At 37.9% G+C, this 12,812-nt stretch overlaps 2 protein-coding genes across 5 annotated transcripts in view; one reads left to right on the top strand and one right to left on the bottom strand.

The window, feature by feature from the left end:
- ECD (ecdysoneless cell cycle regulator) overlaps positions 1 to 10,830 on the bottom strand; it is a 26,189-nt gene extending 15,359 nt beyond the window's left edge. The window contains exons 1-7 of one of the 4 annotated variants that reach the window (XM_007454663.1): positions 10,602 to 10,830; positions 9,213 to 9,430; positions 6,492 to 6,609; positions 4,260 to 4,347; positions 3,968 to 4,146; positions 2,831 to 3,023; positions 2,132 to 2,260 (exon numbers count right to left, since the gene is read on the bottom strand). In XM_007454663.1, the coding sequence (XP_007454725.1) occupies positions 2,132 to 2,260; positions 2,831 to 3,023; positions 3,968 to 4,146; positions 4,260 to 4,347; positions 6,492 to 6,609; positions 9,213 to 9,417 (912 nt within the window). In that variant the 5' untranslated portion in view covers positions 9,418 to 9,430; positions 10,602 to 10,830. The remainder of the gene's footprint in view (positions 1 to 2,131; positions 2,261 to 2,830; positions 3,024 to 3,967; positions 4,147 to 4,259; positions 4,348 to 6,491; positions 6,610 to 9,212; positions 9,431 to 10,601) is intronic. The other 3 variants (XM_007454665.1, XM_007454664.1, XM_007454666.1) reach the window with 3 other exon arrangements.
- Positions 10,831 to 10,855: 25 nt separating this feature from the next.
- Positions 10,856 to 12,812, top strand: part of FAM149B1 (family with sequence similarity 149 member B1) — a 61,367-nt gene continuing 59,410 nt past the window's right edge. Inside the window, exon 1 of the mRNA XM_007454662.1 lies at positions 10,856 to 11,099. Coding sequence (XP_007454724.1) covers positions 11,053 to 11,099 — 47 coding nt within the window. The 5' untranslated portion in view covers positions 10,856 to 11,052. The remainder of the gene's footprint in view (positions 11,100 to 12,812) is intronic.

Genomic DNA, 12,812 nt, shown 5'->3' with positions numbered 1-12,812 from the left:
GGGGGAAAGTGGGGGGTGGGGGATAAGTGGGGGGTGGTGGTGGGATGAATTGGGAGATTGGGATTGACATGTATACACTAATATGTATAAAACAGATAACTAATAAGAACCTGCTGTATAAAAATAAAATAAAATTCACAAAAAAAAAGTCTTGCAAAAGGTTTCTTGTCTAACAGAATTGTAAATGAATTAAACATAGTCTCAGGCATAGTAAATGGAGGGAATCACTTCATTTTAAGAGTCCTTTGGCTAAAAAATATAATAAATGCACATGGCAAAATAATTCTAATGGGGGCTTCCCTGATCACTCTAGAGAAAATTGTCACCAATTCCTTACATATCCTTTCAGAAGTAATCTATGCACTCAAGCAGATATGTGTGTGTCTGCATATGTCCATCCTCCTACTCCATCCCTTTTATCACTAAATGGCAACATACACACTGCTCTGAACCCTGTTTTTCACTTAGTGATATACCTTGGAGATCATTTCATATGAGCATACATAAATTTATCCATCCCACTTCATGGACAGACCATAATTTATCCAACTACTCCTCTACTAACAGACATTTCGGTAGTTTCCAATCTTCTGCTACTATAAACAATGCTTTCATGAGTATCCTCGTACGTCTTTGTGCCCAAGTAAAATATATGGAGGATAGATTTCTGGAAGTGAAAATGCTGAGAAGGGTTTGTGCATTTTAAATGTTATGGAAAGTGACAAACTGTTCTAAGAGACTGATTCAACTTATATTCCTATCTATAATGTTTGAGGGTACCTCTTTATGTATTTTTACAAACCCAGTATATATTATCAAACTTAAGGGTACTTGCCAATCAAATGGTGAAAAATACTATTTTGTAGCTTTAAACTGCATTTCCTTTATTATGAGCAAGTGTCAACATTTTTCATAAAAATCATTTGTATTTCCTTTTCTGTGGACTGTTAATGGTTTCTGATGATTTTTTGATTGATTAGTACTATTTTTTTATATTGAATTGTGGGAATGCTATATATTAGATAAATCAATTTTTGTCATTTACTAGTTTTTTTACTCTTTGTCATTTAAACTGAAAATATAGGGCTTCCCTGGTGGTGCAGTGGTTAAGAATCTGCCTGCCAATGCACGGGACACGGGTTCGAGCCCTGGTCCAGGAAGATCCCACATGCTGCAGAGGAAATAAGCCCATGCGCCACTACTAAGCCTGGCTCTAGAGCCCCAAGCCACAACTACTGAAGCCCACATGCCTCAACTACTGAAGCCCGTATGCCACAACTACTGAAGCCTGCGCACCTACAGCCCGTGCTCTGCAACAAGAGAAGCCACCACAATGAGAAGTCCATGCACCACAACGAAAAGTAGCCCCTGCTCACTACAACTAGAGAAAGCCCGCGCACAGAAATGAAGACCCAACGCAGCCAAAAATAAAATAAATTTAAATAAATAAATAGCAAATATATTTTACACTTTCACCAAGTTTACTGTCTTTTGACTATACTTATGTTTTTTTCATACAGAAATGCTTAATTTTTTTTTTTTTTTTTTTGCGGTACGCGGGCCTCTCACTGTTGTGGCCTCTCCCGTTGCGGAGCACAGGATCCGGACACGCAGGCTCAGCAGCCATAGCTCACGGGGCCAGCCGCTCCGCGGCATGTGGGATCTGCCTGGACCAGGGCACGAACCCGCGTCCCCTGCATCGGCAGATGGACTCTCAACCACTGTGCCACCAGGGAAGCCCGCTTAATTTTTATATTATCCAATTTACCAATCTTTTCTTTCACAGTTTCTAGTTTCAAGTCGTGCTTAGAAAGGCCTTTCTTACTCAGATTTTCAAAAGTTTTCCTATGTTTTCTTTCCAATTTTATGGTTTGTTTTCATTTAAATATTTGGTCCAACTGGAATTTATTTTGGCATAGGTGTGAGGTAATCAATTTTAATTTTTCAGATGGCTTCACAGTTTTATCATCACTTACTGAATAATCCATTTTTCCTTCTTATTTGAAATGCTACATTTTACTACATTCTCACATTAATAGGGTATATAACTAGATTTCTAAGCTCTGTCATTATTCTCTTAAGAGCCCTTTGACATAAAGGAAGAAAATAAAATTTTCTGGTTTAACATTACCAACTTCATGCCCAATTCGTGGGCTCGGTATTGGGGATGAGATGGAGGAGGCAGCTTGTATCCACTCCGCAGGTCTGGCACAAACCTTTGTTGCACCAACTGTGCATACAGACATTTAGTGAAAGTGACCTGGACATTGGGGGACAAAATATGTGAGTCTTTTCCTGAAATTAAAAATTTGAATATCATTTCATAGTTAATAATAACTTCATTTATGAGCTTCATATTCATATAAATGCAAAGAAGATCCAACCTATTTACTGCCTACATTATTTAGTAACAGCTTTATGGAGATATAATTCATATACCCATAAAATTTACCTTCACTTGTCTATATTTAGTTATCACTAAGGTAATTCAAATCATTAGTTATATTACACAGCAATTTTGGTGGGTGGATGATATAGAATAATTCTTAATTCTCTGGAAGAAATGAAATGTTTTATTGTTAAGAGGATATAACTACTCAAATAGGGAAAATATGGTCAGAAATAGCTAGGAAACATTGAAATATAAAATAAGGAGTCAGGTTTCTTACAATCTTCCTCCCCTGGATGGGAGAAAAGAAAAAATTTTTAAATGTATATTAACTTGCTATGAGGAGACAGAATATTTCCAATTTTTTTCTAGTGAACAATTAAATAATGTTCAATTTTATTTCCAGTGAGAGAAATTAAACGACCAAGAGAACTAGCTTACCGAAGTCATTATTCGTGTTTCAGGCAAGAATGTCTTGAATATACGACAGGCTCGCAGGTCAATGGGGTCCCGCAGGTAAAATGCCTGGACTCCTGCAGCCACCAATCTGGGGCGCTGCTTTAGCACTGCTACAATGCCAGCTGGAAGGAAGCAGTGTGCTTGATGAAGGGAGGCTTTAATTTTTTCTGGGTATCTGTGACAGGTAACATAATTATTTTTATTTTATGATATGTAAACATCCAGGATTCTTATACCATATACTTCCCCCTTAACATTTTATCTTGTCTTGGTTCACCAAGAGTGAGATGGAAAAAGTGACAAGAGAGGTGAAGATAAAGATACTGTAGGGAATTCCCTGGCAGTCCAGTGGTTAGGATTTGGCACTTTCACTGCCAGAGGCCCAGGATCAATCCCTAGTCGTGGAACTAAGATCCTGCAAGTCGCGCGGCCAAAACAATTAATTAATTAAAAAAAAAAGATACTGTATATACTAAAGACTACAGGAAGGAAGAGAGACAGAAAAAGTGGGAAGAAATGGAAAATAAAGAAAAGGGATTAAGGTGGTCCAATAAAAAATAAAATCAGAATTTATTCTCCTAAAAAATGGTACAAAGTGTACTGAAGTGAAGCTAAAAGAATTGTTTAATACTGTTAAGACCTGAATGGTGCTAAACATTTAACAGGCACTCACATTTGAATGGCTGAATTAGTATGTTATTAGACTAAGGTATTCTCTTCTGAATAGAGCCTAAGGTGCTCCACCTAGATCAAAGAATCCCATATATACTCTCAGAACCACAGAAAAAGCCTGAACACAATTGTGCTCACTTAGGTTTCCATTTCTAAAGGTCTGAAAATTTCTATCTATGGATCTACATAATACTTAGCCATAATATCTAAGGTAAATAAATGCAAAAATATTGGGCCTATGACACTTTTAAATGGAAATTAAAAGATACATCTGTTTCCTGATTTTAAAACACGTAAGTTTAATTTGTTGGTCAATTTCACGAAGGATGGAGACAGCATGAAAATAGCATTAATCTAGGTGAAAGAAATTCCAGATTCAACAGAAGACTTGAGCGACATGAAATCAAAAGGCTCCTTGACTAGCAGTGAAAGTGTTACTTTTCTTACCCTCTGATGCGTCTATTCACAGCAGCTTGTATAGATTCTGAAGCCAAAATTTTTTCTGGGTGTGTTGAGATTATATTCAGTGCTTGTGAGATTGTTTGGAGTGTGGTGGGTAACCAGGATACTGCTCCAGGTTTCTTTGGTGCAGGAATAATGCACAACTCCCCATGATGGAAAAACACCTGCAAAATGATGTTTTAATTTTCATACCAGGCAGTGACAAACTCTCGGTGCACATGAAAATGTTGCAACATGATTTCACCTCTGTAGATTTTCCAAACTTGGATATACTTACCCTATTGGCACTATTATCAGGATTCAACCATTTAGGGAGAAAGTCAGCAGCTTCTATTAACAAGAATTCACCGTCATTGTCTTCAATCCTAATGCAAAAGAAGTTCTAACTTTATATTCAAAAAAGCACATATTTGCTAATAATCAAACAGATTTGTTCTAATACATTTTCTCCTTCATCTTAGTAAATATATGAGTATGTACCATGTGTAGATTTCTATAATTAAGCAAAATGTTTAAGATACCATTAAGCACTGAAGGAGACTCTAAGATTGTAAGGAGGAATTCCTTAGGTGAGGGTGATAAGGAGAGAAAAATAAGTACATAAATAAATAACAATAGAAAAAAATATGGAAAATATATAAAGTACTATGGGGTTTCAAAAGAAAAAAAAAAATCACATATAGCCAAGATTAGGAAAACCTTTATGGAGGAGGTATTACTGGACCTTGAAAGATAATTTTGTTTTGCCTCATTTGCATGACTTTAAAAATTTTTAAATTTCTGAATAGATAATACAGCCACATTGTTAAAACTTTAAAAAAATACATAAAAAGTTATACAATGAAAAAGTCTCCTTCCTGCTTTTGTATCTATATGCCCAACCCCTCCACCATTGTTATTTCTTGTTTATCCTTCTAGAGTTTGCTTATGTGTAATCCAGCCAATAGGAATATAAATTCTTTCTTCTCTTGTTGCACAAAACGTAGCATATTATATATACTGTTCTAGATTTTTTTCACTTTTAGTGGGTGGAGATAACAATATACGGAGAGATGTTCTTGGGAGAGAGAAAAGCATAAGCAAAATCATGGAGGTAGCAAGTTAAGGTAGATATTTGAAGAATGACAACGAGTAAAGAACAAGACTAGAAAACCACAGTTTTATCATTTTGTGAAGAGCTTTAAATGTTGGCAGAATCAATGAGAATGCGTATAATTTTATAGACACAATGAATGAAAGGTTTTAGAGTAGCGTAGTAAAATGGTTTGAGCTCTACTTTAGGAATATTAATCTGGCAGAGACAGAGGAAAAACTTCTTTTTCTAATTTTTAAAAAAACCCCGACAAGACAGTAGATGCCTATTAAAGAGCTTTAGAGGCCTAGTGTGTAGGTATGAACCATCATTACATGTATAAAAATCAGAATCAGCACATGAAAAGTATTGCCCCCTTCTTATTATCCTAGTAAAGATAGAAACTACTATTTTTGTGTCTGTTCATTTAAAATTCTATCATTCATTAAAAAATTATTGCTATGTATTTATAGGTATGGTAACAGTAGTGTTTGTTATCTCTTAGATTTACATCCTGAAGTATTTAAAAATCAAATGGCATAATACTGGAGATCTGTTTTAAAATAATCTTGCTATGTGATGGGGGAGTGGGGAAGGAAGTAAATGAAATAAGAATCACCAGGAGTTGATAATTACTGAAGCTGGGTGATGGGTACGTGAAGGTACCCATCTCTCTACTTTTATGTATGCCTGAAATTTTGATATAATAACAAGTTTCCAAAATTTTTGTTGTTTTTTTCTTCTTGTTCTGCTGGGGAAAAGACTGGGTGGATAGAAGACCAGAATTTGGGGGCTGATGAGGAAAACGAGGACATATGTTAAGTGGGTGGAGCGCCTTCTGCTGGCAAAACTTGGGAATTACAGAGAATTATTCATTCCTATTTTTAAAACTGAAATTAGAATGCACTATTGTCTACTTTGCTTCCTGTCCATAAAATTGCACACTGATTTCTCCTTAAATTTCTTCTGTATATGATTTCTCATAAAATATAGCTATAGTCTAATAGAGGAAGGCACAGTAAAGAAATCTGTGAAATATGTATATCTGTAGATGAATTTCTTTTTTTAAAGACACAAGAAATTTGATGGTGATTACTTTTGGGAAGTCAGAGCAGTACACCCTTTTGTATTGTTTGAATTTTATTTACCATGTGTATTTGTTCTTTCATAACAAGAAGAAAAAGAGAAAATCTAAAATAAGCAGGTTTTGTCTGAAATTTTTTCGAAGTTGAACTCTCAAATGATTCTTTAATTCTTCTTCAAGAAAAGGAAGTCACAAGAGAAAAGGAAGAAAATACAGAAGTCACGTTTAAAATCTACATCCCAAGTTTGTACAATTTCCACCAGACTACAGAAAAAAAATACTACTAAATGGATAAAAATGTGGTCATTTTCAATAATAGAATTCCTCTAGAATTATTAATAAAGCTATAATACCTTGCTACTAACTCTGGAAATTCCTTTGTAATTTGCTTTACTATATAAACAATAAACCATTCATCCTCAATGTTATCTCCAAACTTTGTCATGCCAAATATATGAGCAGGAACACCTCCTAAAAACAAGAGAAAAACAATCATATAACCAAATAAATATACCAGTGCAAATAAAAGTACAAGTAATCATTCAATTAAACAAACACTTATTGACTGGCTATGCTCCAGGTACTATACTGGGAGCTGGGGTTGCAATCCTGAACAAGATACAAGAAGCTTATTCTTGAGGAGCTTAGGGTCTAAGCTAAACAAGAATGATGAACAGAGGTATACACTGAGGGCTATGTGAGCATAAAGTATGTGATATCTGAGCTACAATCATCTGGAGGAATGACCAGAAGTAGGCTTTCCAGAAAGAGAGAACATGTGCATGTGCAAAAACACAGAGTCATGACAGACAATAGCGTGTTCTGGGAATATCAGCAGAAATTTTCAAACAAGTGCATCCAAAAATATGTAGAACTTAAACAAGACACTCAGACAGCCAATGGGTCAAAGAAGAAATCACAAGGGAAATTAGACAATATCTTGAGACAAATGAAAACAAAAACACAACATGCCACAAAGATGGGATGCAGTGACAGCAGTGCTAAGAGGAAATTTATAGTTATAAAAGATGTCAAATCAACAACCTAACTTTATACCTTAAGAAACTAGAAAAAGAAGAACAAACTAAACTCAAAGCTAAAGGAAGGAAATAATGAAGATTAGAGCAGAGATAAATGAAATAGAGAATAGAAAAACAATATTTAAAAAATCAATTAAACAGAGTTGGTTTGTTTAAAAGATCAACAAAATTGACAAAACTTTAGTTAGATTAACTAACTAAATAGTGGGATTTATTCCTGGAATATAAGGATGATTTGACACAAGAAAACCAACCAATGTAATACACCATATTAACAGAATGAAGGTCAAACAAGTGTAGTGCGGAGTGTCTCAAGAGCTACCATGGCAAAAAGAATCCCCAAACAGGTGGGAAGAGCTGCCCAACCAACTCTTCTCCCTACTCCAGATTTCCCAAGTTTCATCAAGCATAGAAGCTCCAGTTAGGGTGTCTATTTTTATCTACCTTACATATTAAACTTCAATTTGAATTTCATCCAGAAGCAATGAGGAACTGCTGAAGGATGTTAGGCAGGAGAGTGACATGATCAAATTTGTGTTTTACAAAGGTAACTGGCAATAGGGTCAGGAACTGCAGACACTGGAACCAGAGAGGTTAGTTAGGTGGCTACTGTAGTCTTCCAGATGAAGAGATCAAGGGGGCCTAGACTGTAGCCAAACAGATGTAGAGAGGGGTCATATTTTAGGAGTAATCACACTAGGATTTAGTGCCTGACTGAACATGGTGAAGTGAGGAGTTGAGGATGATTCTGAATTACTAACAAGCTTGATAACTAGGTGGCTAGCAACCCCATTAAGGAAGACAAGAAAACAATGTGTAAAAATGATTTTCTAGAAAAAAGGTAGGGAATTGGTTTTGGCTGTGCTAATGGGACAGTGTTCTTGCCAATAAATATCACGTGTTTCAGTGAATAGGTGTTTAATAAAATTAACGTTTTGCATTTGGCAACTGCTAGCCAAAAGGAAACAGATAAGCACTAAATTGAGAGCCAGAATGATTGTATTACAAGATGCCAGGCTCCTGATCTGAAATAAGACCCCACAGAAGTCACTGCATGAGTAGAGCCTTGGTCACCTATCCATGATTCATTTTAGTAAAGTTATAAGAAATGACAGGACAAAGTACCATATTTGGCCAGAGGTCAGATCTCAAGCACGGACAATACAGGGAAGCAGTGAAGGAACCTCAAAATGCTTCCGAGTGGCAAATAATGGTCATTTAGCTCAATTATTTCTCTTTATAAGCCAAGCAGAGCCACTCTTAGATCCTTACCAAAACAACTATGTGAAAGGCAGCCTAGTAAACATACTATCAAGACTGAGGAATACAGAGTAACAGCTAAAAGAACTATGGTTAAGGAAGCCAGATGCCTGAACCTGTTTAGTATAGGTACCTAGATACATTATGGCATAGTCATTAAAGTTCAAAACAAGAGCCATGGCTTAATAATGTTGAATATATATTAGTTCCTAAGATAATGACTATTAGAAAGCATCTATCAACATGAATTTAAAAAATTTTTTTTTAAGTTCAAGGGCTTAACTGAATAGAGGCAAACACCATAAAAAGTTCAGGATATAAATCTCCTGACAGGGTTTCCCTGGTGGCGCAGTGGTTAAGAATCCGCCTGCCAATGCAGGAGACACGGGTTCAATTCCTGGTCTGGGAAGATCCCACATGCCGTGGAGCAACTAAGCCCGTGCGCCACAACTACTGAGCTTGCACTCTAGAGCCCACGAGCCACAACTACTGAGCCTGCATGCCCCAGCTACCGAAGCCCACGCACCTAGAGCCCGTGCTCCGCAACAAGAAGCCACCACAAGAAGAAGCCCGCACACCACAATGAACAGTAGCCCCCACTCGCCGCAACTAGAGAAAGCCTGCACGCAGCAACAAAGACCCAACACAGCCCAAAATAAATAAATTAATTAATTTTTAAAAATCTCCTAACACTGAATGAACTATGGACTATTATACATCACTGTTGTCAGAATGACATTAAAAGTCACACATATGAAAGCAAAAGAGCCTTACCTTTCCCAGGTTTATATTTGAGATTGAAAGGCTGATTCTGCCAGATATAGGGGACCAGCATAGGTGCAAACTGGGTCATTATCTTCTCAATGTACTTTTGAAGAATCTCTCTGTGTTCTTCTGGGTCCCTTGGTTCATCTGGTATCAGGAACAGGTGGTATTCTACAGTGTCTTCCACTGTAGCAAACTTCATATTTTCCTCCATTCTTCTTTGAAATCTACATTTAAAGTTTCAATAATATAAACCATATAGAATAATGTAGAAGTAATATCCCATTCCCTGAACTATGCTAGGCAATTCCATTAACGTTGTTTCCCAAAATTCAGTTATCCACATACCATCATCATGATTTTTGCCTTGACCACATACCAACCATAATAACATTTATTTAACATTCTTTTAATGACATTGTTATACTTACCATTACATTAAAGGAACTTTTGATATAATAGAATAGATGGAAATCCAATACCACATTCCCAAATTAACTAATAAGTATGTAAGAATAAAATAAAAACTGTTTGCCCTTGCACTAGCAGTGGTGTGTATAAACACTTTTAGAAACACTGAAATAACATCTTTTGAAACACTATCACAAGTCCCAGTTCTGCCAGTAGTCCCAGTTGTGTTATTCTGGGCATTTCACTTTCTTCCTGGGGCTTTTTCCTTAATTGTAGAATGAGACTGTTACTGTATCAGCTCTATAATCCGTACCTCGTTTAAATTTTTATTATTTAAATTTTCTGAAAAGCAATCTCCCTTACTCTGCAGAATTAAATCTCTCCCGTTGTATGGCATAGAGGGATTCAAAACTACAAAACATTCATGCCCTATCATTTCACCCCCAAATAATCTGCCCATGGCTCTTGATCCTACAACTATCTATCCTAAATTTTCCCCCTTCTCAGGTCTCAAAAGGTATAGCTCTGGTAATATTAGGCGGTGGTAAATAACTATTTTCTAAGGGTTCCCCTTACAAACAAAAGTACTAGCTCACTATTGCTTCCAGGTGAGGCTTGGTAAAGGAAGACGCTGTTTTGGATTATCCACTTTACGGCTGCAATTCGATTTTTAGACTTGTTTTTCTAATGGACTAGTAAAACGAGGTCGAGAGGAACTTGCATCTTCTATCCAGGCACCCATTCGCTACTTTCTGTCCAAATCATCATTTGGCCTTTTAACCCAGGTAGACAGATGCTAACTACCCACCCAAGGACTAGAAGGGGCTTTGAGATCACTCAGGCTAATTCCACACTGTGCATATGAGAAAACCGGGAGCACAGCAAGAGAAGCAACCAAGCAGCAGAGGCCTGACATGGGAGTCTAGAGCTTTTTACTCAGACTAGGCGCACTCCTTCATCCAACAAAATGACGCCAATTCCGCTTACGGTTCTAGGGCCTGGGCCTCTCCGGCAAGTCTCTGCTGTGGCACCTTTCCTCAGCCGCCTCTCCTATCACGTGAGCTGGTCGGGAGCTGCCAGCAGCAGCCAAAGCCTGGCTCAGGCTGGGTCCACACGCTCGTCTGGGACCAGAAGCCAGCAGAAACTCTGAAAGTCAGAAACCGGCTCAGCCTCGGAACCGCGGGCGCCGTCCCTGTTGTGCGTCGGCGAGAGCATTAGATGGGGGCCCGTGTGCCTTCGTCACTTCCGGCTCCACGGGGAAGCAAGGAGAGCGGGAGACTAGGGAGGTGGGGATCCTGTGGGATTGACGGCTCGGAGTCTAAGAGACGGGGCGTGACGGGGCCGGAAGGTGGCGAGAGGGAGCCGACCCGGGAGGGCCAGGCCAGAGGCCCCCAAGCTGGCTTGCCCGCCCCGGCCGCGGCTGAGGAGGAAGAGGAGGATGATCTCCAGATACACTCGGAAGGCGGTGCCACAGAATTTGGAGCTGTGAGTGGACTGCTCAGCCACCCCAGCCCGGCCCAGGCCGAGGCGGGCCGCAGGCGCTTTGCGGACCCTCCCTGACCAGTCCCTTGCTCCTTTTTCCTTTCCCAGGGCGAGGGAAATAAAATTTTCTTCGGAATTCTCTCCTCCCAGCCTTGCTGGACGTTGCCCCTTCTACTTCCATCTCCAGCTAAGGGCGTGTTACCTGTGCTGTCGCAGAACTTGGCCCTCTTGGGCTGCACTCTTGAGCTCGGGGACTGGGGTTCCTAAGGCATTTTGTAGTTTCTGCAGTGCTTCGTGCCCCAGTGTCAATGACCATTGACAACTCGTGAAGCTATTAATAGCTGAGTGCTACAATGAAGTTGAATACGTCTAGTGCCAAGCACAGTGCAAAGCTGCTTACATGCATGCATTAGCTCACTTAATCGTGTCAATAAGGAGACCAGATAGGAACTATTATTTTGCCCTTTCTACAGATATAGATCCCAGACCTAAAGATTGTAGCATGCCAAAGATCACACAGCCAGAGGGTGGTGGAGCTGAAGTACGAACCTGTTGTCAATCTGTTTTTGAAGCTTGTGGTCATAACCATTACACATACTGCCTCCGCACCTCTGCAATTTAGTGTCAGAATCCTTAAGGATCAGTTTTGCTTTTGAGACTTTAGACAGCAAATATTTCCCGCTTAAAGACCCACCTCCCACCCCTAGTGAAGTGTTATAATGTAGGAAGTAATGATAATGTCATTCATTTATTAATGCTTTACACTTTCAAAAAGACTTTCACATTTTGATTCTCTTAACAACTCTGTAAGATGGGTATGATTATCTTTAGTTTTTCAGCAGATGAAATATCAGAAAGGTACACATCTTAAGATTATATAACCAATAGGTTTTGAGCTTGGGTTTTTCAACCCCAAATACCAATATTTTTCCTCCACTAAACTATGTAATTTTAGCAACCATACATTTATTAATTAAATATTAACTATACAGGGCAATTAACAGGCATGGTATCTTCAGTCATATCTGGGTTTCTGTTTAGACTCTTTTGTAGCCTTGTTAATTTTAGGCAAATTACTAAATCTTTGAGCCTTCATTTCTGTAATATAGGAATAAGACCTTATCTAAAAGCATATCTAAAGTGATGGCATAGCACTTGATGCATAGTAGGTCCTCGGTAAATGGTAATTTCCTTGTCCCTTCCCACCTTTACTTGGTACAATAGCCATACAAACAAAATCAGTCTATGATCTTTCCTTGCCTTTCAGAAGCTTATTATCTACTAAATAATAGGATAGGACACAGAAGCAGTTCAGTTAATAGGCTTTTTTAGCAAATAGGAAGAAGAAAGTCATTTACTAATAAAGGGAACAGGGCTTAGGCAAAAATCTGCTTTTATAATTAATTCTGACCATTCTGAGAGTGAAAAACAAATATCATTTATGGAAAAAATTGTTGTTAGCACTTATTGGGCCAGAATTATTGACCCAGTATGGTTATGTTACTTGTTCTCTATTGTTGACTTGATACTCCCTAAAGATAACTCTCCCAAAAGATGATTCTGTAGAAGTGTCAGAATAATATGAATAATGATGATAATGAAGATTATACGCATCTAAATAACAGTATATATATATATATATTTTTTTTTTTTTTTTTATTTTTTTTTTAAAATTTTTTTTTTTTTATTTTGGTATATTTTTTTAAAATATTGTGT

The sequence above is a fragment of the Lipotes vexillifer genome, unplaced genomic scaffold (genome assembly GCF_000442215.2).
Source record: "Lipotes vexillifer unplaced genomic scaffold, Lipotes_vexillifer_v1.1 scaffold205, whole genome shotgun sequence".
Taxonomy (NCBI): Eukaryota; Metazoa; Chordata; class Mammalia; order Artiodactyla; family Lipotidae; genus Lipotes; species Lipotes vexillifer.
Note: the sequence above shows the minus strand (reverse complement) of the source record. Positions and strands in the feature narration are given on the sequence as shown.